This window comes from Peromyscus californicus, unplaced genomic scaffold, assembly GCF_007827085.1.
Source record: "Peromyscus californicus insignis strain IS unplaced genomic scaffold, ASM782708v3 Scaffold_5__1_contigs__length_169319896, whole genome shotgun sequence".
Classification (NCBI taxonomy): Eukaryota; Metazoa; Chordata; class Mammalia; order Rodentia; family Cricetidae; genus Peromyscus; species Peromyscus californicus.
This window is the reverse complement of record NW_026294573.1, coordinates 714,620-740,907: the sequence shown is the minus strand read 5'-3', so window position 1 is coordinate 740,907 and position 26,288 is coordinate 714,620. Positions and strand designations below refer to the sequence as shown.

The 26,288-nt window shown below is 43.0% G+C and overlaps 2 protein-coding genes across 6 annotated transcripts in view; both read left to right on the top strand.

The window, feature by feature from the left end:
• Nucleotides 1–5,406, top strand: part of Slc35e2b (solute carrier family 35 member E2B) — a 36,280-nt gene extending 30,874 nt beyond the window's left edge. For both annotated transcript variants that reach the window (XM_052718583.1, XM_052718582.1), the window contains one exon: nucleotides 14–5,406. In XM_052718583.1, the coding sequence (XP_052574543.1) occupies nucleotides 14–251 (238 nt within the window). In that variant the 3' untranslated portion in view covers nucleotides 252–5,406. The remainder of the gene's footprint in view (nucleotides 1–13) is intronic.
• A 1,282-nt stretch (nucleotides 5,407–6,688) lies between these two features.
• The window catches only part of LOC128097123 (cyclin-dependent kinase 11B), a 32,218-nt gene continuing 12,618 nt past the window's right edge, over nucleotides 6,689–26,288 (top strand). For 2 of the 4 annotated variants that reach the window (XM_052717349.1, XM_052717347.1), the window contains exons 1-7: nucleotides 6,689–6,812; nucleotides 7,397–7,520; nucleotides 8,905–9,020; nucleotides 11,284–11,411; nucleotides 13,085–13,223; nucleotides 18,403–18,539; nucleotides 25,941–26,063. In XM_052717349.1, the coding sequence (XP_052573309.1) occupies nucleotides 7,410–7,520; nucleotides 8,905–9,020; nucleotides 11,284–11,411; nucleotides 13,085–13,223; nucleotides 18,403–18,539; nucleotides 25,941–26,063 (754 nt within the window). In that variant the 5' untranslated portion in view covers nucleotides 6,689–6,812; nucleotides 7,397–7,409. Of the gene's footprint in view, nucleotides 6,813–7,071; nucleotides 7,204–7,396; nucleotides 7,521–7,592; nucleotides 7,640–8,904; nucleotides 9,021–11,283; nucleotides 11,412–13,084; nucleotides 13,224–18,402; nucleotides 18,540–25,940; nucleotides 26,064–26,288 lie in introns of those variants that run through there. The other 2 variants (XM_052717348.1, XM_052717350.1) reach the window with 2 other exon arrangements.

Below are 26,288 nucleotides of genomic sequence, written 5' to 3'. Positions count from 1 at the left end.
TCTGTTGCTATAGTGTCGCCAGCACTGTGAAGCACGCCTTGTCTATCTGGCTCAGCATCATCGTTTTCGGCAACAAAATCACCAGCCTGTCTGCCGTTGGCACCATCCTTGTCACAGTGGGTGTCTTGCTCTACAACAAGGCCAGGCAGTATCAGCAGGAGACCATGCAGAGTCTGGCCACAGCCACTAGCCGGGGTCCAGAGGGTGACACAGAGTCGCTGGTTCCCCAGGACTCTAGACAGCACCACTGAGCTCCTTCTGATGCTATGTCCCCTGGAAACCAGGCCTAGACTGTCCTCCTGCACTCTATGCTGGAATAGAGAGGCAGACTACGTGGTCAGGTCTCTTGCTTCTCACTCGACATCAGGTGAGGAATTTGGGAATCAGCTTCTGCCTGACAGAGCCCTGCAGGAGGAAGCAAATGGCCTGCAGCTACCCTGGCACACTGCCCAGGCTGCAATTGGGCCAATGACTCGGTGGGCTAACTGTGCATTAAGCACAGGTTCCAGTACCAACATGAATTGCTCTCTGCTTGATGCCATCCAGGAGACCTCAACTTTCTTATGCCTACCACCACCACAGGCACTGAAGCCTCTTGGCTCCTGACACTCTGTGAAACAGAAATCTCAGATGCCAATGACTCTAGCATGGAGCCACAAAACCCTGGGAAACCAGAGTGGCAGACAGAATGGAGACAAGTGTCTCCTTCCACAGAGGGACAGTGCTTGTGTGAAGGGAGAGTCTCCCCTTTGGGCCTGTGTTACACTGACCTACCCCACTCCAGGTTTGCTGTCTCATATTTCTGCAGCCCGTTTGGTCATTTCTCCAACTCTGGAAAGTAGGTGACAGATCTCTAATTAGAACAGGTGCCCAGGAGTTCCTTTCCATCTTGGGTATGATGAATGTGAAGCAGGCTGTTCCAAATGGCATAGCTGACCACCCGACCACAGTTCCCCTTCGGGATGGATAGTAGCAAAGTTCACCAGAGACTTTGAGTGTTTACAGGTTATGTTGCATTTAAAGTGACCCTGCTTTTTAACAAAGCAGGCACCTGTAAAAGTGGGGTAGGTCAGCTTCACACTTCTGGAGTGTAAGGTGAGTGAGTCTGTGTACACAGTGGCCTCTTCCCAGGGATCATATGTGTCACTTCCTGAGCCACCAGGTGCCCAGAGCCTGTCCCTCCTCCCAGGGTCACTAGTGTCAGAGCTCAAGGTGTCTGAGTAGTGGAGGCTTGGGTGGCATGAGATGCTGAGGTTCTTCTACCTTATCATTTTGTAGGATCTAATTTATGGTGCAATCCATGGCCAGCCAATCTTTAAGACTCTCTCCATTGACCCAAACTCTGAGACTTATGAGCCTTAGCCACTGGCACTTCTTGTTCCAAGTCTCACTTCTCGTCTCTGCTGTACATTTGCAGTGCCCATGGTGGTTCACTGGTTTCCAAGTTGGGCTTCTTGCCTGGAAAATATGAAATAGCCCCTCAAAGAGATAGATTGAGGTGAAAAAGAGCAATAATTATGTCTAAGTTTATTTACTTGAAAAAGTCTGCTATGATGATGGATCAAAATGAGGCCTTTATATCTACAAGCCACCTGTTAAAAGACGCTGACTGTGTTCTGGACACAGGCTAGGTGTGTTCTCCCTGTGCTCTGTAAGGTCAGCTCCACTGTGCAGGTGTTCTCTCATTTGACTTTGCCCAGGTTTCTAGTTTCTTCAATGGAGGGTAGATGATGGATGTTGGATTAATCTGTACATTAGGCCTGTCTACTCAAGAATCTGTCTGTGGAGCTACTGACACACACAGAAAGGCACATGCTGTGGGCATTGGTGGAAGGTCCCTCTGGCCTTCCTACAGACCTTGACTAGTTATGCTGAGAGCCCCAAAAGACTGGTTTCTGGGTAGTATTTGAAATTTCTGTCTCTGTGTCCCATGTGGAATTAGGAAATGGCCCACTGTGACATGCTCTAGCTTCCCCTCCCCCACTTCACCAGCCTCTCAGCCTGCTTTGATTTTCTAAGTTTGTGGACTAGAAACAGAAACAAAGATTTTCTTAATGCAATTTATTGTAAAGCTCCTTTGAGACTTGTCCTCATCATAGGCAGAAAGATCATGGAATCTGTACTAAAGCCAGCACCAGTACCCTGTCCAGTTTACATTCCATCTACATTGTTGCCACACACGGCCACTTCTTCCAGCATCTCCAGGACAGGCATAGATCGAGAGTCCTGGAAGGACCCTGCTTGGCCATTTGTTATGACCATACTGTCACAATATTTTTTTATTAATTTTGAGTACTTTTATAGAATTCTATGTTCTTAAGAATTGTTGCTGATGTACATGTAGAAATATCAACACCAGGTGTCTTTACTTGTCCTGGATTAATTCTTCCTGAGTCTATGCCGTTGTCTGGTCAGTTTAGCAGAACACTGGATGGACCTTCTGAGCCAGCCATCTGCTTACTACACTACACCATATAGATTTTTTTTTTTTTTTTTTTTTTTTTTTTTTTTTGGTTTTTCGAGACAGGGTTTCTCTGTGTAGCTTTGCACCTTTCCTGGAACTCGCTTTGGAGACCAGGCTGGCCTCGAACTCACCGAGATCCGCCTGCCTCTGCCTCCCGAGTGCTGGGATTAAAGGCGTGCGCCACCACTGCCCGGCCATATAGATTTTTTTATTGTTGTTGTTGTTGTTGTTTTTTGAGACAGGGTTTCTCAGTGTAGCTTTGGAGCCTGTCCTGGAACTCACTCTGTAGCCCAGGCTGGGCTCGAACTCACAGAGATCCGCCTGCCTCTGCCTCCCATCTGGGATTAAAGGCGTGCGCCACCACCGCCTGGTGCAAGATATATAGATTTCTGGAAGCCGGATGGTGGTGGCACAACCTTTAATTCCAGCACTTGGGAGGCAGAGCCAGGTGGATCTCTGTGAGTTCAAGGCCAGCCTGGTCTACCGCTTGAGATCCAGGACAGACACAAAAACTACACAGAGAAACCCTGTCTCGGAAAAAAAAAAAAAAAAAAGAGGAAGAAGAAATATACAGATTTCTAATTTCAAAACACTTCTAGGGGCTGGAGAGATGACTTACTGGTTAAGAATGGTTAAGAACTAGTAGTTCCCTTGTTGAGGACACATGTTCAGTTCCCCGAACACATGTAGGGTGCCTCACACGTGCCTGTAACTCCACCTTTAGGGATTTTGATGCCTCTAGCTTCTTTGGGCATCTGTACTCCCATGCACATACATACCCATAGGCAGGCGCACACACACACACACACACACACACACACACACACACACACACAATTTAAACATAAATACATTTAAAAAAACTTCCATGGCTTTGGAGTGTAGCTTAGTGGTACATCACTGTTATGCATTGGGAGGCCCTTGGGTTGGTCCCCAGCAGCACACATGGGATAGAGGGATGAATCAGAGACAACAAACCCCCAAAACTTACACCACTAAAAACCACAGAAGATGTTTTGTTTTGTTTTTAAAGTTGGGCGTGGTGGCACTCACTGTAATCATAGTCCTGTGGAGGCATTAGGCTACATAGACATTTCAAGGCCAATTTGGGCTACATATTGAGACCCTGTTTCAAAACAAAAAAAAAAAAAAAAAAAAAAGCATATTTTTTTCTGATCTTTGTAATTTCTTCCATATCAGCACTATAACTGTCTGCCTAGGAAGTTGAGAGTACTCTTGTGCAATCCAAAATGTGTTTCTAATTTGAGAAATGTAGAAACAATGAATCAGAGGAGATGAAAGACATTAAAAGCTACACCAGGGAATCAGTCAAGTAAACTTCGTCCCTTTAAAGCTTCACAACACAAGTGGCTCTGTGACCTGCTCTGTATACCACCTGGCTCCCCTGTGACCCTGCTGTGTACTCCACCACCTGGCTCCTCTGTGACCCTGCTCTCTAGACACCCTCTTGCTCCCCTGTGACTTTGCTCTCTAGACACCACCACCTGGCTCCTCTGTGACCTGCTCTCTAGACACCACCTTGCTCCTCTGTGACCCTGCTCTCTAGACACCACCTTGCTCCTCTGTGACCCAGCTCTCTATACACCACTCTGCTCCCCTGTGACCCTGCTCTCTAGACACCACCTTGCTCCTCTGTGACCCTGCTCTGTACACCACCACCTTGCTCCTCTGTGACCCGGCTCTCTATACACCACTCTGCTCCCCTGTGACCCGGCTCTCTAGACACCACCTGGCTCCTCTGTGACCCTGCTCTCTAGACACCACCTTGCTCAGTGGAGACAGTAAATGCACATCTCCGAGTGAAGTCTAGAACCTGCAAGCATTTCCTAACATTGGAGAAGAGTAAACAGATGTTACTAGAGATGGGAAACCATGCCAGTTCTGAGTTGAGTTTCCCTTCATAAGCCATATTGTCCTTTTAGTCCTTGAACTCTACATCCTTCTACTTGAGCCTTCTAGCACTGACATTACAAGCATGTGTCACTACCCCCAGTTTTTTCAGTTCTCTTGCCCCTGAGAAACTGCTGTTTTTTCTCTCAACACAGAAATATAAGGCCTACCTATGAGGGCCTCTTCATCTCCCGCTTTTTTTTTTTTTTTTTTTTCTTTTTTCTTTTGGTTAGGGCTAGAACTCAGGGCTTCAGGAATGCTGGAAATGCTGTTGCTCTTTTCTGAGCTATACTCCCAGTCTGTTTTCTTAGTTGATAAATGTCTTGGCTGTCTGCATGAATTACAGCAGAACCTTAAGGGTCATGCTAATTATGGACAAACAGTACCATCTACAATTCAGAGTATAGTAGGTTTTAACTTCAGTTTCTCCTAAGTATGTTTTCCAGTTTTCTTGGGGGCTCTGATTCTGAGTTAGGTGGGTGTTGGATCCATGTCCAAGTTTAGTTTGAAACCAATCCAGTTGGCAAATTGTGTGTGTGTGTGTGTGTGTGTCTGTGTGTCTGTGTGTGTGTGTGTGTGTGTGTGTGTGTGTGTGTGTGATTATCTCTTTGCTTTGTCTTTAGATTTCATTTCTGGGACTCAAAATGCATTAAATTCATTTATAATGTCTGGATTTGGAGATTGTTGTGAATCTCTATTTGTTCAAGCAGTGTTGACACTTTGGAAAAGACCACAGTTTAAGATGGTAAGTCCCACATCAAAAAAAACTTGATACTATCTTGGTAATTGTCTACATCAAAGCCAAGTCATATTTGTTTTGCACCAAACAATGAGGGAACTAAAATGCATCATAAAATGTATAAAATGTTTTGTATTTCACCTATTTCAGTATTTCAGTGATTATATTAATGCCTTCTAGAATTCTGTTAAATAATTCAGTGAGTCATGTAATAAATTGATATTGGGAAAGCCTCCTCATTCCTTTTATCCAAGCCACTAATAGTTCTTGTAAAATAAATGTGAAATATGTACTTGTTTTCTTTGTGTAACTTTTTTTTTGCGGGGTGTGTGTGTGTGTGTGTGTGTGTGTGTGTGTGTGTGTGTGTGTGTGTGTGTGTGTGTGTGTGTGTGTGTGTGTTTCGAGATAAGGTTTCTCTGTGTAGCCCTGGCTATCCTGGAACTCACATCGAAGACAAGGCTGGCCTTGAACTCACAGATTTGCTTGGCTGCTTTCAGAGTGCTAGAACTAAAGGTGAGCACCACCACCACCACCACCTGAATTTGCTTTTTTTCCCAAATCCCACAGGATAACCTGACAAAGACATGCTGAAGGAATTTTTATTTCTGCTCTTCCTTTCATAAGCTCTGACAGGCTTTTAGTGGAATTGTAGGACCCTTCAAGATATCCAGTTGGTTTAAGTAAACAACTTTGAGAAGTACTGCCATAAAGTCCACTTTAAAATCTCACTGTAAACCTCTGCCTGCCCTGTTTCAGCGTGTCAAGGCAAAATTACAATTTGGAGATCTTAATTAGCTTTGTGATTCTCCAATTAGAATGAAGAGAAAACAAAAGAACACAGAAGATGGTGGTACACACAGGAGGATCTCTCAGTTCGAGGCTAGGTCTACATATGGAACTTGGTCTCAGCAAAACAGTCACAACAGAACACCCAATCACTTCAATAGGCCACGCAGAAGAGGTTGGTTTTAAAGACAAAATGGCTGAGGAAGCTGGATTCGTTTCCATGGTATTTTCTTGAACAGGGGGCTTCCTCATCATGACAGATGTAACTAGCCTATCTGGGAATTCGGCTTCCTGAGTCAGGTAGATCAAAAGGGTTCCATCTGACGGTATGACCCTCTAATGAGACTCCACTTTGGGGGCTTAGCACAGCTTGGCCCAAACCAAAGGCCTCTGAGAAGTTTGGCAGGTAGAAACAAATGTCTAGTTGTGGAAGCTCGAGTAGCATGTCGCGAGCGGAAAGGCTGTTTAGCCTGTTGCCGATGCTGCACCGAGTGCCTGACGGTAGTCAGTCCTGCCCGCCAACGCGGCACGCAAAGGCAGCCGAGGCCCAGGGTTTCCCATCGGCGGCTCATCCCTGTCCAAATCCAGAAACGACGCCTGGGCGGGTCGTGTCGAACCACGTCATCTACTAGAGACACCCAGGGCCGTGCCGGAGGCCAGTTTGCCCTCAGTCTCTCAGTCGCGCGTCATTAGCAGGAACCAACTCAGGGAGTAGGGACACTTCCGGCGTGCGCAGGGTACTATGGGGGATGTGGGAGGAATAAAATGGAGGCCACACGGGCCCGCCCCGCGTCATCCCGACGTAATCAACACGCGTCCACAAAGGAAGTGGCGACGATCCTGCCGCGCGCCGGGCGCTGTTTCTTCTCAGACTCCAGGACCGACGGTGGCGGCGGCGGCGGCGGCGCAGGGGTGAGTGGTGGCGGGAGGTCAGATGTAGGGTGACTGTTTGGCCTGAATAATTGGGGCTAGGGACACATTGCTGCCGCGCACCGCCTTGCTCCACACAAAACTAAGGGCAGTGGAGGCGGCAGACCCTGGCGCTCCCCGGAGCCAGCCCCTGCCTCAGGTTTGCGTGACCCCATCCTGGGGTCCAGTGTTTGACAGTGCACCTTGGTCTTACCTGTCACCCAGGCCTCCCCGCATCCCGGAGCTTTCTCATACAACCCTTTGACACCTAAGGCAGAGTTTGTTGAGTGCGAGGCACTGAATAAGAGCTTTGACCTGGATGGTCTTTCATCCTAGAACAGTACCATTACGTGGATGATGATGATGATTGCGTTTTACGGAAAAGTGAACCGAGGTAAACTGAGTTGCCCAAAACCGTACAGGAATGACAGAAAAATTATGTTAAGGCCGAATCCTTCCCACTTCCCTGGACTTCCGGGACTTATTCTGAAACACTAATGATTAGACTTCAGTGTTCAGAAAAGAGAGAGCAACAGACCATAGTTTTCTGTGTCCCGAGGTGGCTTGAATTATTTTTCTTTTTGCAGTGTTTTAACTCAAATGGGTGATGAAAAGGACTCTTGGAAAGTGAAAACGTTAGATGAAATTCTCCAGGAAAAGAAACGAAGGAAAGAACAAGAGGAGAAAGCAGAGATAAAACGCTTAAAAAATGTAAGCTATGTTTTTTAAGTAAGTGGTTTTCTTAAAGGAGATTTAATTTCTTTGCCCTCATTTTTCCATTAGAACAACGCTTCTTCGGTGAAGTTCTTTTGTACTTCCAAATGTCACAGGTGAGCCCAAAATCTATTCTAAAATTAACAAAAACATTCATATACTCTGTTGACATTGAAGGTAGATTGATAACACACTGAAGCTGTATCTAGAGTTTTCCGGGGTTTTGTTTTTTGTTTTTTTGTTTTGTTTTGTTTTGTTTTTTTAATGTTTTGACTGCATGTATGTCTGTGTGAGGGTGTGAGATCCCCTGGAACTGGAGTAACAGGCAGGTGTGAGCTGCCATGTGGGTGCTGGGAATCGAACCTGGGCCCTCTGGAAGAGCAGCCAGTACTCTTATTCACTGAGCCATCTCTCCAACCCCTGAAGCTGTGTCTAAATGAGAATATCTCCTTTAAAAATAAAATGGTCTGGCCGGGCGGTGGTGGCGCACGCCTTTAATCCCAGCACTCGGGAGGCAGAGGCAGGCGGATCTCTGTGAGTTCGAGGCCAGCCTGGGCTACCAAGTGAGTTCCAGGAAAGGCGCAAAGCTACACAGAGAAACCCTGTCTTGAAAAACAAAAACAAATAAAATAAAAAATAAAAAAATAAAAAAAATAAAATGGTCTGAACCTGGAATCATTATTGCAACCAGACTATTTTTTCTCATTTCATAGTAGTGTATTCATAATGCCATTTCCAAGTATTTTTAATATAGTGGGAATTTGCCTTGCAATTAAAATGAGTGCTTTGTAACTTCCTTGGTTTGAATGATAACATAGTCAGGGTTTTGGTGATTGGACATAAGTACTTCTTTTGATAAAATTAGAAAGAGATCATTTTGAAATGTATATATAAATCTTGTATAATGTATTTGATGTGTAAAGTCCAACTTAGGCTCATAAAAAAAACTCTGGTTCATAAAAAAACCCAACATTCTTTGCACAGTCTCATGTCCCTTATCGTACATAGTATTTTTAACTTTCTATTCTTGGGTTTTGGGTTACAAAAAGAAAAAGTGATGTAAATTACATGAAATTTGAACAAAAGTTATCTTGCATTTTGTAATGTCTCCATTCAAAGCGTATATTTAAATTTACTCAGCAAACTTCAGTTTTAATCCCAAGCCTCAGGAACTCAAAAGGCCAGTGCTATATAGTGAGACCCTGTCTTAAAAAAAAAAAAGAATATATTTAGTAAGGTGAGGTAACCACAGCATTTGGGAGCTGAGGCAGAAGGTTTTGAGTTCAAAGCCAGCCTGAGCTACATAGCAAGATATTTTTCAAATATTAGAAAAGTTATCTATAAGGAAAATGACAATGTTTCATTTTTCTTTGCGTCTTAGTCTGATGACCGGGATTCCAAAAGGGATTCCCTTGAGGAGGGGGAGCTGAGAGATCACCGAATGGAAATCACAATCAGGAACTCACCATATAGAAGAGAAGATTCTATGGAAGACAGGTGAGAAAATGTAAGGTGATGTTGTAGGCATGTTTAACCTGCAACCCATGGGCCACATGTGCCCCAGTTAGCTGTGAATACATTTCATACAGAATTGTGAAATACTTAAAACATGAGTTTGGTTTTTGTTTTTCAGTTTGATGGGAGGGAGGGAAGGAGGGGGGAGGGGGAGAGAGAGAGAGAGAGAGAGAGAGAGAGAGAGAGAATGAATATGAATGAGAATTCACTCACAGAAGCCAGAAGAGGGCATCAGATGTTTTAGGGGTAACAGGTTATAGTGAGATGCCCAGTATGAGTCCTGGACACTGAACTTGGGTCTTCTTCAAGAACAACTGTAGTCAGAAGTTTTCCCTAGTCAGGACAAATCTTTCCCACTTGAGTCCCGAAGCTACTTAGTCCCAAGTAAACATACAGAGGTTTATATTATTTACCAACTGGATGGCCTATGGCTCAAGCTTCTCCCTAGCTAGCTTAACCCATTTCTGTTTATCTATAAGTTGCCAGGTGGCTTTGTGGTTTAACCTATACTTTGACATCTTGCTTTTCCTGGTGGCGGCTCTCAGCCTCTCTCTCCTACTTCTCCTTTCAAGCTCTTCCTCTCTCTCCAGTTGGAATGTACCCCCTAACCTTATTCTGCCTCACCATTGGCCAAACAGCTTTATATATCAACCAATCAGAGCAACACATATTCACAGCATACAGAAAGACATCCCCCAGCAAACAACAACTGTTTTTAACAAGTGAGCCCCATAGACTGCCTCTTTCAGTATTACTTTGAAAAAGTTTAGGAACTGGAGAGAAGGCTTAGTGGTTAAGAGCACTTATTGCTCTTACAGTGGACCCAGGTTTGGTTCTTAGCACCATATGACCATGATGGCTAACAACCATCTCTAAGTCCAGTTTCAGAACATCTAATGCCTCCTTCTGACCTCCATGGGCACATGTAGCACACATACATTTAAGCAGAAAAATATTCATACTCATACATGAATCTATAAAAATTTGAATTTTTGAAATTTTTGTTTTTTGTGTTTACTTGAGACTGGGTCTCTCTATGTAGTCCTGGCTGTCCTAAAGATCGCTATATAGACCCTTGAACTCAGAATTCCACCTGCCTCTGCCTCCCAGGTGCTGGGATTAAAAGGTGTGTGCCACCACACCTGATTGTTTAAAGTTTGTATTTTGACTTGAAGTTTACCTCACATGTGATGTTGCTTTTGTGTGGAGTTATGAAGGAATGTAAACATGTATTCCTTTCTTTATGATGATTCTTCAGTCAAGCCAGCACCATTTAGATAATACGCTTAAGTGTTTATCTGTATTGCAAGCCTGCAGTTTTAGAAGTAATCCAAAGTGGAACTCAGAGGGGCCACTATCAGCAGTTCCATGCCGACATGTATGTCTGATAACCCTTTCAGTGTGGTGATGTCCTGTCATGTGTTTTCTTCATGTCTTGTAAGATAACTAAGGAAAATAAAATCAAAAGTTAAAATAACATTTTGTTGTTGTTGTTGTTTTGTTGAGACAGGGTTTCTCTGTGTTACAGCCTTCGCTGTCTTGGAACTAGCTCTTTAAACCATGCTGGCCTTGAAGTCACAGAGATCCACCTGCCTCTGCCTTCTGTAATTAAAGGAGTGCGCCACCACTGCCCAGCTAGCATGGTTCTTTTGAGAAGCTCAGAGTGTAAACTTTTCCATATTCTTGGTGTTGTAGAATTAGTTGAAGATATTGTTAAATGAACTTTTGGCTTTGTTAAAAGTTGATAAAATTATAGGACTTTAGGAGTCTTACTGAAGTATAAATGACTAAATAAATTGCATATAATGTGTGATTTGACACATTTTTACTTGGATGTGAAACCATTACCACAATCAAGAAAATGAACAAATGAACATGCCTCTCCCAAAAGAGAGGCATTTTTGTTCTACAGACATTGATTTCTCATATTTTTCATCCAACTCTTAAAATAGCTTCAATTTCAATTTTTTTTTTTTTTTTTTTCCCCAAGACAGGCTTTCTCTGTGTAACAGCCCTGTCTGCATGGAACTCAATTTGTAGACCAGGCTGGCCTGGAACTCACAGAGGTCCACCTGCCTCTGCCTCCCCAGTGCTGGGATTAAAGGAGTGTGCCACCACACCTGGCTTCAAATTTTCTTAGGTGATGCTTGGAGTTGAACTTTATTCTATTAGGAATAATGCTTTTCTTTGGGTATACTCTGGTTCTCTGCACTTGCCATCATGGTGTGTCTCTCATCTATTTCAGAGGAGAGGAAGATGATTCTCTGGCCATTAAACCACCCCAGCAAATGTCCCGGAAAGAAAAAGCCCATCACAGAAAAGATGAGAAGAGAAAAGAGAAGCGTAGACATCGTAGCCATTCAGCAGAGGGAGGTATGAGAGTCTTTGCTTTCTTCACGTGATAGTCCCAGCTGTTTATCTCCTCTGTCATCACCTGCCTTCTTCAGAGTGTATCCAAAAGTGAAGATGAACGAACGCTAGCCAAAACCATAAACTAACTGTGGACTCTTTAGAATAACTGTTCCTTTTTTCTCCTGGTATGTGAAAGTTTGCTTCTCTCCCCTTGTACATTGTTTTGAAGTCATTTGTCTATATATGGAGTTGCTATCATTGAATAAGTATAGGTGAAAACACCAAAAAAATTTAATAATAATAATGAGTGTTGGAGAAAAGTCCATCTAATGGCTTTGATTTGAAAGGTTTGTCTTAGCCCAATACCAAGAGGTTCTCTCTCTCTCTCTCTCTTTTTTTTTTTTTTTGCTTTAATAACATTTTTAAAAATCAAGATCTTGCTAAGTAGCTCAGCCTGTCCTCCAGCACTCAAGATTTTCTTCCTTCAGCCTCCTGAATTGTGGAATTACAGATAGTTTCTGCATTCCAGACTTCCAGGGAGTACTCACGAGTACTAGGAAAACAGACCCTGAGACCAATTTAAATCATATAATAGTATAAGTGCAGTTGCTAATGTGTTTTATTTTGTTGTTGTTTTGTATTTTTGTGTCTTTTAAAGTTTATTTTTTATTTACCGTGCATTTGTGTTTGCTTGCATGAATGTCTGCGTGAATGTGTCAGATCCCCTAAACTGGAGATACAGGTAGATATGAGCTTCCATGTGGGTGCTGGAAATTGAATCTTAGTCCTCTGAAAGAGCAGCCATCTCTCCTGCCTTGCTAATGTGGTTCTATATATAATAGTAGAATCTATTTAAAAGAACAGTTTTGGCGGGGCAGAGATGGCGCACGCCTTTAATCCCAGCACTCGGGAGGCAGAGGCAGGTGGATCTCTGTCAGTTCGAGGCCAGCCTGGTATATAGACAGAGATCCAGGACAAGCACCAAAACTGCACAGAGAAACAAAAAACAACAACAACAACAAAAAAAAACCATTAAAAAAAAAGAACAGTTTTGTTCTGTATTGTGTATAAATAGTGATTTTTTTAAGTTATGAAAATAATATGTCATGATATAATACTAAGAAAGGTGAAAATCAAGGCCAGAGAGATAGCTCAGTGGTTAAGAACGCTTACTTCTCTTACAGAGGATCTGGATTTGGTTCCCAGCACCCACGTTGACTTCCTACAACCACCTATAACTCCAATTCCAGGGAATGCAATATGCTCGGGCTTTCAAGGGCACCTGCATGCACATTGTGCACATAAACTAATGCAAGCATCCACGTATGCCAAACATATATGGGTCAGAAGAGGACATGGGATCCCTTGGAGCTGAAGTTACAGGTCATTGTGAGCCTCCTGACGTGGAACCAAACACAGGTCCTCTTGAAGAGGAACAGCAGACATTCTTAACTGCAGATTCATCTCTAGTTACATTCTGTCTTCCTTTCTGTCTTTTTTTTTTTTTTCTTTTTTCTTTTTTTCAGGCAGGGTTTCTCTGTGTAGCCTTGGCTGTCTTGGAACTCATTTTGTAGACCAGGCTAGCCTGGAACTCAGAGATCCTCCTGCCTCTGCCTCTTGAGTGCTGGAATTAAAGGCACAATCACCGCAAGGCGTAAATTGAGCTTCTTTACATGATGCTCATATCTCATTAGGGAAGCATGCTAGAGTAAAAGAAAAAGAAAGAGAACATGAACGTCGAAAACGCCATCGAGAAGAACAAGATAAAGCTCGCAGAGAATGGGAAAGACAGAAGAGGAGAGAAATGGCAAGAGAACATTCCAGGAGAGAGAGGTGAGAACTGCTCACTTAATACAGTGATTTTGGTGACTGAGAGACTTGGTTTAGTGAGATCATTTGGGCAAAGGATATTGCAAGTGAGTTCTGAGATCTATATCACTGACTTTTCCCTTTGCTGTGACAAAATACCTTAGAAAAGCAACTTAAAGAAGAAAGAACTTATATTGGTTCACAGTTTGAGGGTTCAGTCCATCATGGAAAGGTCACAAGAGTTTGAGGCAACTAGTTGTTACATCTTCAGTCAGGAAACAAAATAATGAATGTTATTTCTCACTTCTTTCTGCCTTTTATTCATTTTGGAACCCCAGTCCGTTGAATGGTGATACCCACATGAAGGTGGGTCTTCCCACCTCAGAACAGTCTAGAAACCCCTTACTGTTGTACCCAGAGATTTGGCTCCTGGTAATTTTAGACCCTATCAAGGTAACAGTAATAACTAACAAGGATTACCAGGTAGGAATTCAGTTATGAGGTGAAGAGTTGAGCCAGATCTGAAGTGGTAGAGTTGGAAGAAAGGTACAGTGGGAATATTGGTGTTTTATGAATACCTCTGACCCTATAGCACTGGGGAGTGAGGGAGATTCTATCTTGTAAGAATATGGAGTCAGATGGATCTCTGTGGGCTGAAGGCCAGCCTGGTTACAGATCAAGTTCCAGAACAGCCAGGGCTATACAGAGAACCCCTGTCTTGAAAAACCAGAAGGAAAAAAAAAAAAGCCAGGAGTCTGACACCTTTTCAATTTTTATGTGTTCCTGCCCTGGCTGCCTAGAACTTGCTCTGTAGACCAGACTGGCCTCAAACTCACAGAGATCACCCTGTCTCTGCCTCCTGAATGCTAGGATTAAAGGCAAGTGCCACCACCACCCAGCAATGATGGACTATTTTTAAGCTTTGGTAAAGTGAGGTGGAGGCTGACATGGTAGTACACCTTAAATCCCAGTACGAAGAAGCAGAGGCAGGTAGACCTCTTTGAATTTGAGGCCAGTCTGGTCTACATGGAAAATTCCAAGCCAGCCAGGGCTACATAATGTGACCTTGTCTTAAAAAAGAAAAAAAAAAAGGAAAAAAGGTAGCAGCATCCTAAATAAGTCACTCAAGCTCATGGTCTGAATCCTGTCACAATCAGGGCTTAGGAGAGGTTGGTGTGGGTGTTTTGTTTTAGTTTTCTTAGCTGTATAATAAAATACTCTGACTGAAGCAGCTTTTCTAAGGAAGAAAGGGCTTATTTGTTTTGCAATTCCAGGTTACAATTCATCATTGCAGGGCCTTAAAATTGAAGCAACTAGATATACTCCATCCACAGTCAAGAGTAGGGAGTGATAAATTAATGCAAGCACAGTAGTGCTCAGCTCACTTTCTCCACTCTTTTTATTTGTTTTTTATTTTTTGTTTTTTCGAGACAGAGATTCTCTGTATAGTTTTGGAGCCTGTCCTGGATCTCGCTCTGTAGACCAGGCTGGCCTCAAACTCACAGAGATCCACTGCTCCCTCCACCCCAGGGCTGGGATTAAATGTGTTTGGCACCACCGCCCAGCTCACTTTCTCCACTCTTAAAGATCCTCTTTTTAAAGTTTTTTTGTTTGTTTGTTTAATCATGTGTATATGTATATTTGTGTATGTACGTACGGGTGCCCTGAGAGGTCAGAGTATCAGATCCTCTAGGGCTGGAGTTAAAGGTGTTTGTGAGCTGTCTGACTGAATGCAAACTCATATCATCTGCAGCAGCAGTAAGCATTCTTAACCACCAGCCATCTCTACTCTACTCTCCACTCTTACATAGTTAGAAATCCTCTGCTTAGCGAATGGTGCTATCTAGAGTAGGTGTATCTTCATCACCTAACATATTCATTATGAAGCTAGGTGGTGATGGTGCCGCCCGCCTTTAATCTCAGCATTCCAGATGTGAAGGCAAGCAGATCTCTGAATTCGAGGCCAGCCTGGTAGACACAACGAGTTTCAGGACAGCCAAGGCTACACAGAGAAACCTTGTCCTGAAAAACCTAAAAAATTTGTGATAATCCTCTAAAGACAAACCCACAGGCCAACCTAATCTAGAAAGTCCCTCACTGGGACTGCTTTCTCAGATGATTCTCCATTGTGAAAAGTCAACATTCAAAACTAAACATTAAATGGTTCATGGTTTGTTCACTAAGCAGGAGCTTCCTAGGACCTGTTTTATGCCAAACTCAGCTCTAACTGGTCTAGCCTAGGGCAGCTAAGGGTATTGCTTAGAGTAGATCTAGCCTACACTAACTAGGAAAACAGATTGCTTATGGTTTCCTGCATCACATTGAAAACAGACTCTGGATCTTCCCAACAAAAAGGGACTAAGTAATAAGAAAGGAGCCCCCCAAGGACCTGACAGTCTAGGAACTAGGGCACCAGGCTCAGGGCATTCTTTTCCAGCAGTTCTCGATCAGCTTACACCCCAGGAGCAGCATCTGTTTAGCTCCATATATATCCTCTGGACTAGGTTAGACTGAGTTCAGGGAAAGTTGGGGAGTTGGCCTATTGAGCAGGAAGGAGGATGGTGATACTGACCATTCCCAGCAGGTAGCACTAGACACACAGCACAAGGTAAGAGTGAAAACCGTTGGTTCTCACTGAAGCACTTGGTGTACTCAGCAGTCCGTCTGAGGCCAGTAGGGCTGGATAGAAGTTCACAATATGTGGAATGCCTATGCCCACTATTCCTTTTCTAGAGACTAAAGGTGCCTTGTCCAGTGAGGGGGGCTGGGGATAGAAGTAGAGCTTGGTAAATGAAGTTTGAGCCTCTGTGTAGTTTTTTTGTAGGGTAAAGCAGGAGAAGAAAATAGGAGAAAACATGTGGACACATTTCTGGAGAAGACTAAGCAAGTCTACCTGTCTACTCCCCTAAAAAACCTTTAAAGCTGGTCATAGTTGAGAAAAGCTACCATGATTGTGCTTTAGAAACCCACTAGAGGATAATCTGAGAACTGAGGGTAAGAGCATTAAAAATTGACCTATAGGAAGATCGTAAGCTCAAGGTCATCCTGACAGCATAATGAGTTTGAAGCCAGTCTGAAATCGATGAGACCCTGTTTCTTTTTTCTTTTTTCTTTTTTTTTTAAGATTTATTTGTTGGCTGGGCAGAGGTGGCACATGCTTTTAATCCCAGCACTCAGGAGGCAGAGGCAGGTGGATCTCTGTGAGTTTCAGGGCAGCCTGGCTACAGAGTGAGTTCTAGGACAGGCTCCAAAGCTACACAGAGAAACTCTGTCTCGAAAAACAAACAAACAAACAAAATAAAAAAAAAAAAAAGGTGGAGAGGGTGAGGAGGATGTCAGTGTTTCAGCAGTTAAGAGAACTTTGTTGATCTTGCAAAGGACCCGGTTTCATTCATTTCCCAGCACACACACACACACACACACACACACACACACACACACACACACACACACACACGGTGGCTCACAACTGCCTGTAACCACAGTTCAAGAGGAACATATAGGGCTGGAGAGATGGCTCAGAGGTTAAGAGCACTGCTTGCTCTTCCAAAGGTCCTGAGTTCAATTCCCAGCAACCACATGGTGGCTCACAACCATCTGTAATGAGATCTGGCGCCCTCTTCTGGCCTGCAGGGACATGTGCAGACAGAACACTGTATACATAATAAATAAATAAATCTTAAAAAAAAAAAAGAGGAACATATACCCTCTCTGATTTCCCCAGGCACCAGGCATGCACATGATACACATACATGTGTACATAATATTCATGCATGTAAAATTAATTTATATAAAAGAAGATCACACAGACTACAGAGGTAACATGTCCAGGGAACTTGTTTTGGAGAGTTCTGAGGCTTTGCTAAAACGCGCAGACTGTACTTAATAGAGTAGTAGGAGTTATCTTCTTTGAAGAACAGAAGAAAGAGAGGAGTCTGAGTGGCCTGTGTTTGTGATAGCTAACAACCCTATTAAAGAAGTAAGGAAGAGGGGGGCTGGAGAGATGGCTCAGAGGTTAAGAGCACTGGCTGTTCTTCCAAAGGTCCTGAGTTCAATTCCCAGCAACCACATGGTGGCTCACTACCATCTCTAATGAGATCTGGTGTCCTCTTCTGGCCTGCAGGGATGTATGCAGGCAGAACACTGTATCCATAATAAATAAATTAAAAAAAAAAAAAAAGAAGTAAGGAAGACCTACACAGGATGAGCTACAGGCTGGAAATGGTAAATGTACAGGTCAACAATAGAATTTGTGCAAATATTACTCAGGAGGCAAAGGCAAATGGAGCTTCATGAGTTTGAGACCAGCCTGGTTTACATAATGAGTTCCGGGCCAGCCTCAGCTACATTGTGAGCCCATCTCTCAACCTCCTAATTTCCCTATAAATAGTAAAACTAGCCAGACCTTGAAGTGTATCCTTGTATTCCCAGATCCTGGGGACTTAGGCAGAAGGATTGCCCAAAGTTTAAGGCCAGCCCAGGAGACTTAGTGAAACCCTAACAAGCAAATAAACCATGATTAAATAACATATCAGGTGTACATATTTAAAATCAAAGAAGCAATTAAAACGTAAACTCTAGAAACACAGAACCTTTTGTCTAGCCAGGGGAACATGGAAAATGATGAATTTAGCCACGTGGACATGTTTCAGTACCTAGTAAGTTTTCTGCACTCTAGGTGATTCATGCCTTGTTTCAAGCACAGGTCCTCTGCTGTCCCCATCATGTTCAAGCCCACACTGTCTCAAGCTGGGGCAGGAAGTGGCCCTAGATCTATCTGCCCAGACTCCAGTGAAAGAATTTGTCAACACTCAGGTCTTGGGGCCATGGCTGCCTCCCCACTTTCCCAGAAGGCCTCTCTACCTCCTCTTTGTGTACTCCTGATCTACTGGGTCTAACCTGGGTTCTCTGGTATACTTGGGGATCTACATGCTGTGTTTTCCTGGAGCTGCCACCCGAGGCAATACAACCAGTGTGTTTGGAATCTGACAGATGATGGCTTCCTCTTGTGCTTTTCTTTTCTGCTGTGGCTCACCAGGAACTGCTTGATGATATGCACATATGGATTTGACACCTAAATAGCCATTTTTGGGTTTACAGTGTGCAAATATACTACATAAGTTGAGCAGAAATCAAACAACCTGGCCTACGAAAGAAACTTCCTGTGGGGTAGGAGAATGATGACTTGGTGTGCTTTTTCCAGGGACCGCCTGGAGCAGTTGGAAAGGAAGAGGGAGCGGGAGCGCAAGATGAGGGAGCAGCAGAAGGAACAGCGGGAACAAAAGGAGCGGGAACGGAGGGCAGAAGAGCGTCGCAAAGAGAGAGAAGCACGTAGGGAAGGTAGGAGGGATGGATTGACCTCTTTCTCTGTGGGGCCTCTTCCTGGGCTAGTCAGAGGGGATTGACTGTTGTCATAGATTTCACACATATGATTGCCCTACCAGAGTGCTTGTGATGTGACAGCCTTGACTGGGCCTTGGGAAAGACACCCTTTCCAGTTCTTGGCTCCTATGATTACTTTACTAAAACCTTACTCTGCTGGGCTATGATGGTACACACCTTCAATCCCAACACTTGGGAGGCAGAAGCAGGCAGATCTCTGAGTTAGAGGCCAGTTAGAGGCGTGGTCTACAGAGTGAGTTCCAGGACAGCCAAGGCTACACAGAGAAACCCTGTCTTGAAAACAAAACAAAAAACAAGAAAAACAAAAAACAAACAAAAAAAACCTTTCCTGTTTTCTTCCCATTTTAAATTTCATGGCAATATACGTATATTTTCTGTTTTACCCTTTTAAAGAAAGACTTATTTTTATTCTGTGTTTGTGTTTTGCTTGCATGTATGTCTGTAACATATGCATGCTTTGTGTCCTTAGAGATCTGAAGAGAGCATCAGATCCCCTGGGACTGGAGTCACAGACTGTTGAGCCTCTTTGTGGGTGCTAGATCTCAAATTTGTGTCAGACTTTCCTTTTAAAGTCTGGCTGAAGGGATAGGCTTGCTCTTGTCCTTTTGCTGTTTATGTTCTGCATGTCAGATTACCTTTTTGTCTCTCATTTCTGCTTTATTGTCATCTTTGTATCATTGATCTAGTTCTCGCTCTTTGTTTTAATTTTATTTATTTTTATTTTATGTGTGTGAATTTTGTCTACATGTATGTCTGTGCACCACATGTCTGCCTGGTGCCCAAGGAGGTGAGCCTCCATGTAGGTACTGGAAATCAAACCTGGGTCATTTGTAAGAACAAGTGTTCTTATCCACTGAGCCAACTATCCAGTTCTGTCTCTATTTTTAAGCCAAATATTTAGTTCATGTCTCAGTTTCTTTGCATATATTCTGCATCTGTTTTTTGTTTGTTAGTTTGTGTGGTTACCATGGGGTCACATACAGCATTCTAAAGTTCAGACAAATGGGAATTGGTACCAGTTTCACTTCAGTACTTTACAAATTCTGTTGCTTTTATCCCTCTGAAGCCATTTTCATTGTTCTTGTCACAAAAATACATCTTTGCATGTTGTATGTTTAAACTAGTACCTTTAAAAATGCATTAGCCTAACGAAGTGTTATAAATAGTTGTTACCTTACACTAGAAAGCAGTTTCATTATGCACAATACAGTGGGATTTTGAATTCATCCTTCTTGGAATATGCTGAGCAGAATGAATGTTTATATCATAAATTTTGAAAAATGTGAGTTTCAGCAGTTACTACTTTAAATGTCCTCTCTGTTCCTCTCTAATCCTACTGGACTCAGCAATCTCAGGTTAGTCCATTGGTGTCCCACCGGTTCTCTCTGGTCTTGGTATTTTTCTTTAGTGGCTTTTCTTCCTATTAGTTTTCTTTTTGTGTGTGTTTTTCGAGACAGGGTTTCTCTGTGTAGCTTTTTGGAGCCTGCCTTGGAACTCACTCTGTAGACCAGGCTGGCCTCGAACTCACAGAGATCCGCCTGGCTCTGCCTCCCAAGTGCTGGGATTGAAGACGTGCATCACCACGCCTGACTTCTTCCTGTTTTTTAGGTCCCATAGTTTTCATTGCTCTGTCTTTCAGTTCACTGAGGCTGTTTTCTGCTTGCTCAGATCTGCTGTTGGATCCCTGTAGTGGGTCAAATATTTCTACTGTGAAAGTTTCAGAGGATTTTTTTTTTTTTTTTGGAGTCAGGGTCTCAAATTAATTCAGGTGGCCCAGAACTCACTGGATATCCTGATATGGCATTGAATTCTTCAACAGTCATCCTTCGTCAGGCTGCTGTGTGCTGGGATTATGAGTATCACCAGTATGTCCAACTGGGTTCCCTATTTGCATGTTCATAGCACCATTTCCTTGATTTTTGCTACATCTTTAGTTCTTTGAGCATTTTTAAAATGGTTGTCTTAAGGTCTTGTTTTTTGTTTGTTTCCATGAAGGCATTTTCAAAGTAAACAATGATATAAGGAGTCCTGTTCATGGTACTAGTAGAGACATAGGACAGTACCCTCAATCTTGCTTTGTCTTCATACCTTGGTGGGCAGGGCTCTAATGGCTAATTGAGTGCCGAGTCCAGGAGTCCACTTTCCTCCTGTGGTCCAGATTATGATAGATAGGGCAGCATAGTTCCTTTATACTTCTGAGCCATGCCTGGGAAACCAGCATGGCAGCATGTGCCTTGGACTTACCATCAGCCTTCTTATCCCAGGCCATGCATCAGCTAGAGAGGTCAAGCAATTGGGCCATAGTACCACTACATGGACACCATCCATATACTTTCTGTGAGGTCGTATGCAGGCTGGCAACTTACCTCTCTTCCATTTTTCTGAGGCCATTTCTATTTGTCATCTTCAGACTCCTCATTGTTGGCATCTGCCATCAAACCTACATTGGGATGGTTAATTTTTTTTCCTTTGACTGGGACAAACATTGCTGTTTCTTTGAATGTCTTGTGAGTGTAGTTTTTGTTGTTTTGTTTGTTTTGTTTTGTTTTCTGTTGTTTTGTTTTGTGAGGCAGTGTCTCTACATAGCCTTGGTTGTTCCAGAACTCACTTGTAGACTAGGCTGGCCTCAGTTCACTGATCCATCTGCCCCTGCTTCTCAAGTGCTAAAAGTTGTTTGCTTTGTTTGTTTGGTTCGTTCTTGGTTGGTTGGTGTCTTAGTTAGGGTTATTATTGCTATGGTGAAACACCATGACCAAAGCAACTTGGGGAGGAAAGGGTTTATTTGGGTTATACTTTCTCATCACAGTTCATCATCCAAGGAAGTCAGGACAGTTCCCTCAAACAGGGCCAGAACCTGGAGATAGGAGCTGATGCAAAGGCCATGGAGGAATGCTGCTTTGTGGCTTGCTTTCCATGGCTTTCTCAGCCTGCCTTCTTAGAGAACCCAGGTCCACGAGCCCAGGGCTGGCACCTCCTGTAGTGAATCTTTCTCTGTATTACCAGCTCACAAAAAAAGCAAAAAAACAAAAAAACAAAACAGCATCAACAAAAGAAACCAAACCAGAGACTTACTGTTAATTATAAAAGCTCATTCTATAGCTTAGGCTTGTCCCACTAGTTCTTATAACTTAAACTAACTTATTTCTATTAATCTATGTGATGCTATGTGACTTGTGGCTTTTACCTGTCCTCTTGCATGTCTTGCTCTCTCTCTGTCCTGCTGGCGACTCTGCCTTTCTTCTTCCCAGAGCTCTCTCTGTCCAGAAGTCCCTGCTATACCTCCTGCCTAGCTATTGACTGTTTAGCATTTTATTATACCAGTCACAATGACATATCTTCACACAGTGTAATCATATATCTTGCAACATTTTCCCCTATAAATAAAATATAAATAAATTAAAAGGAAAGGGTTTTAACATACTATACAATAAGAATAATTCTCAGGTACGAATTACATTCACAATATCCAATCCATTTGTATTTGGCAAATTCAGAGAAAACACTCCATTATTAATGCTATGTTGGTAAGTCTAAAGTTTTGTACCTAATTTACCTTCTATCATAACTAATGAAAACTATAACTACCTAGTCTTCAACTCCATCAAAGACCCCAGAAGGATATAATATTACCTAAGTAAACAGGAAGTGCAGAGCAAGCAAATTCCCAACACTAAGAAACGACAGTGACAGCTGGCTGCCTAGATAGTCATACCAAGGTGCCATCCCGAGTCAGCCTGTGGGCCTAAAATATCTGAGAGACTTTTATGTGAAGCAGGAATTTTGAAGGACTGTCCTACCTTGTCTTGGCAAAATTTGGCAGTCACCTTCTTTTGTGTCCTGCTTGTCTAATTTGGTGGAATTTTTTTTTTTTAATTATTTACTGTGTATACAGTGTTCTGCCTGCATATATGCCTGCATACCAGAAGAGGGCAACAGATCTTATTTAGATTGTTGTGAGCCATCTTGTGGTTGCTGGGAATTGAACTCAGTACCTCTGGAAAAACAGCTAGTGCTTTTACCTCTGAGCCATCTCCAGCCTGCTTGTCCAATTTGGACAGCATACTGTTAGCAGTCAAGGCAAGGGCAGTTTCTTGCCCAAATGGCTAGCTTTTGCCAAAAAGAAAGCAAACTCTATATGTAGGTTCTTCGATGCCCATCATCCTTTTTTGAAGTAAATTGGTGCTGCTAGGACCAGATGCATCTCACTGTCATGCAAAGCCTTATGTTATTAAAACATTTTAAATGCCATATTCTGTAGGTCTTTGAAGTGTTTGAAGATCACCTGTGCATCTAAAATATATCTCTGTTTGACCTTGTAAACATACTTAGCATGACTACAAATTTCATTGTTGTAAGTGATTAACTACTAACCTGAATTTCTTAATTATCCTAAATAGTTAATAGTAATAAATTTCAAGGACTAGAAATTTAAATTACATTGGTAAATGAGCTGCATAGGTACAATATCTTAAATAAAAAGTAGAAACACGGGGCTGGAGAGATGGCTCAGAGGTTCAGAGCACCGACTGTTCTTCCAGAGGTCCTGAGTTCAGTTCCCAGCAACCACATGGTGGCTCACAACCATCTGTAATGAGATCTGGCGCCCTCTTCTGGCCTGCAGTCATACACACAGACAGAACACTGTATACATAATAAATAAATCTTAAAAAAAAAAAGTAGAAACACGTGTACAAGATGTTGTAACAAAAATAACCTTAAATTTGTATCAGTATACAAAATTTCATACTATTATAAAATATTTGCGACTAGTGGTTGTTGAAAAGTAAACTCAAAAATGCACCCTTTTATCCCATCATTTCTATTCTGTATCCACCTTTTTCCCTTCAGAAAGAGATCCCTGAGTCTGATCTCCTTTGTTTAGCTTTTTCCCTGACTGTGACCAATTTCAACTTTTGACCAACCCCTCACCCCCAAGCTCAGAGTGCTGACATCTTTAGGGGACCCTGAGAAAATTAAGATAATGGTCATGTTCTGAGGGAGCTGTTTCCAGTCTCGGTGTGATGGGAAAGTGCAGGGCTTATCTGAAGTCCTGGCTGGAATAGTCTGTGAGGCTGGACCATCTCAGCCAGCAGCCTTGAAGCTGTTCTAGATACAGAACTCTGAGGAAACTGCAGCAGAGGCACTCTGAGAGGTTGGATCATCTAGGCCACCCATTTTCATTGGTGTTTGGTCCCCTTTCTCTGAAAACACACATTTTCAAAGGTGACATACATATCTGTATTAACGCAAGTACGGACTGTGTGTTGTACAGAAGCCAGCCAAAGGTGATATTTTGTTTTATGCTTAAGCAGGTAAAATAAATATACATTCCCTGTCTTGTAGTTTTTTTAGATTTGGTTCTTTATGTCTGTAGCGAGGATTTTAAGGGATTCTCCGCTGAGCAAATCTGATCACTCTCAACCTTGAATGAATCCACAGGCTTTCGTTTTCTGTGGAAATAAAAACATAACCTTTCCTCCAATGCAACATATTTTTGAATTCCATTTTGAAGACATTTTTAAAGTATATAGGTTGGTTTAATTTAACAGTTTCCACAATCCAGTGTCTCTCAGCAGCTGTCATTTGTTCATCAGCAATCAAACAATTCAGAGTCAACAAGACACCATACAGGATTCATAATGTGTATGTTCCATCTTTACCTGGCTTATCCTTTTTATATTATAAAGTCCTTAAAGACTTTATCTTATTATTAATAAACTAATTTTTAAATGACTGTCTATACCATTTTCCTTCGTTTTTTAAGCCTATACACATTTTAAAACATATTATGGGGTTGGGGATTTAGCTCAGTGGTAGAGCGCTTGCCTAGCAAGCGCAAGGCCCTGGGTTCAGTCCTCAGCTCCAGAAAAAAAAAAAAAAAAAAAAAAACATATTATACCTTTTTAGAGGCTTTATGTGTCTGGACCTGGCTTTACTAAGCGTCTGCAGCATTCTCTGATCACATGAGACAAATATTAAACTGCCATGTCGGCCTCTGCGTGGCTCAGCTGAGCACATGGTGCAGGTGGCTGGCTCGAGCTCACAGACACTGTGTGACACTGAGCACCAGCCCACCTGAGAAACTCTAGGACTAGGAAGCTACATCTGGCTCCTTGTCCAGAACTTTTCTTAGCTTTCATAGGCCCTATGTTTGGATATTTGAGCCCCCACAGTGGGCTGGACCCCCTCCCCCATCAGTCACTAATTAACAAAATGCCCTGCAGGCTTGCTTACAGCTTCCATTTATGGAATCAGTTTCTTAATTGAGATTCCTTCTCTCAGATGACTTTAGCTTGTGTCAAGTTGACATAAAACTATCCAGCACTGTTGGTTAGTAGTTTTTCTTAGTCAGGGTCTCTCTATGTAACCCTGGCTGTCCAGGAACTCACTATATACACCAAACTAGCCTCCAACTCACAGAGATACACCTACCTCTGCCTCTGTGTCTGCATCTGTCTCCATTTGTTGTGATTAAAGGTGTTGCCACCATGCTGGGTCTTGTTTATTTATTTTTTAACTTGTTAACATGTTCGTCATGATTCTGATATTAGACCCTTCCTCAGGACTTGCTATGACTGTGTTGTGAGTGTTGGTACTGTCCATGCTGGCAGTTGGCCTGGCACATCCTCCTATGACAAATCTAAGTCTGCCTGTCTCTGGGAATGTGCAGTTACTTTCTAGCTTCCCCTGTGTATACAATGGCTTTAATGTCCGTATCCTTAAATATCTAGCTACCAAAAGAGGAAAGGAAGGAACAGAAGTGGGCATAAGTGCCCTGGCCCTTACATTCTCTCTAGAAGACAGCCTAACCAGAGTGAGGTGCATTCTCAGTAGCTTGTCTGCTTCATCCCTCTGGGGCTGCAAACAGCATCGAGAGCATAGGTCTTTGATGATTGGGAAACTCAGAATAACTGGTTGCCCTAGAGACAAGGGTGGGCAGCTTCTGCTGTGCTAACAGCTAAATTGACCAGAATTAACCAGTTTGTTATCCAACCCTCCCCTGGAACTTGAAGACCCTCAATGATTCCAGTTCCACACTAATTGCCTACCACAGGCCAAGTTGATGTTGAGGTGCTGCCTGGCATTTCTCACTCCACCATCTTCCCAGAATTCTTTGGCACCCACCTTGGCCTCTGTGACCAGTGAAGATCATTCTAGAAGGTCCTCTGGTCAGCTGATAACCTCCAGCTTGGAGCTTTTTTCAATGAGTTTTTGGCCTGTGATGTTGAAGCTTTTAATGCCATGTGGATTTGTAACACCCTGGCAGTTGTTCACAGGGTGGAGCCATGTTGGGAAGGCTACTCCCAGCAACCTCTCTGCTCTGTTTCATGTGTACAGTCTCTGCACATCACCGTACCATGAGGGAGGACTACAGTGATAAAGGAAAGGTTGGCCACTGGAGCCGTAGCCCTCTGCGGCCACCACGAGAGCGCTTTGAGCTGGGAGACAACCGTAAGCCAGGTGAGACCAGGCAAGCATGAAGTATCTTTCCTGGAATATATTTAAACAAGAAGTTTTGCTTTTTTAACAATTATATATGAAAGTGCCATAATGTAACCTATTATTTTGTTAAATGCTAACCTAAGAAGTTTATTTTTAAAATGTGGGGGGAGCCAGGCGGTGGTGGCGCACGCCTTTAATCCCAGCACTCGGGAGGCAGAGGCAGGCGGATCTCTGTGAGTTCGA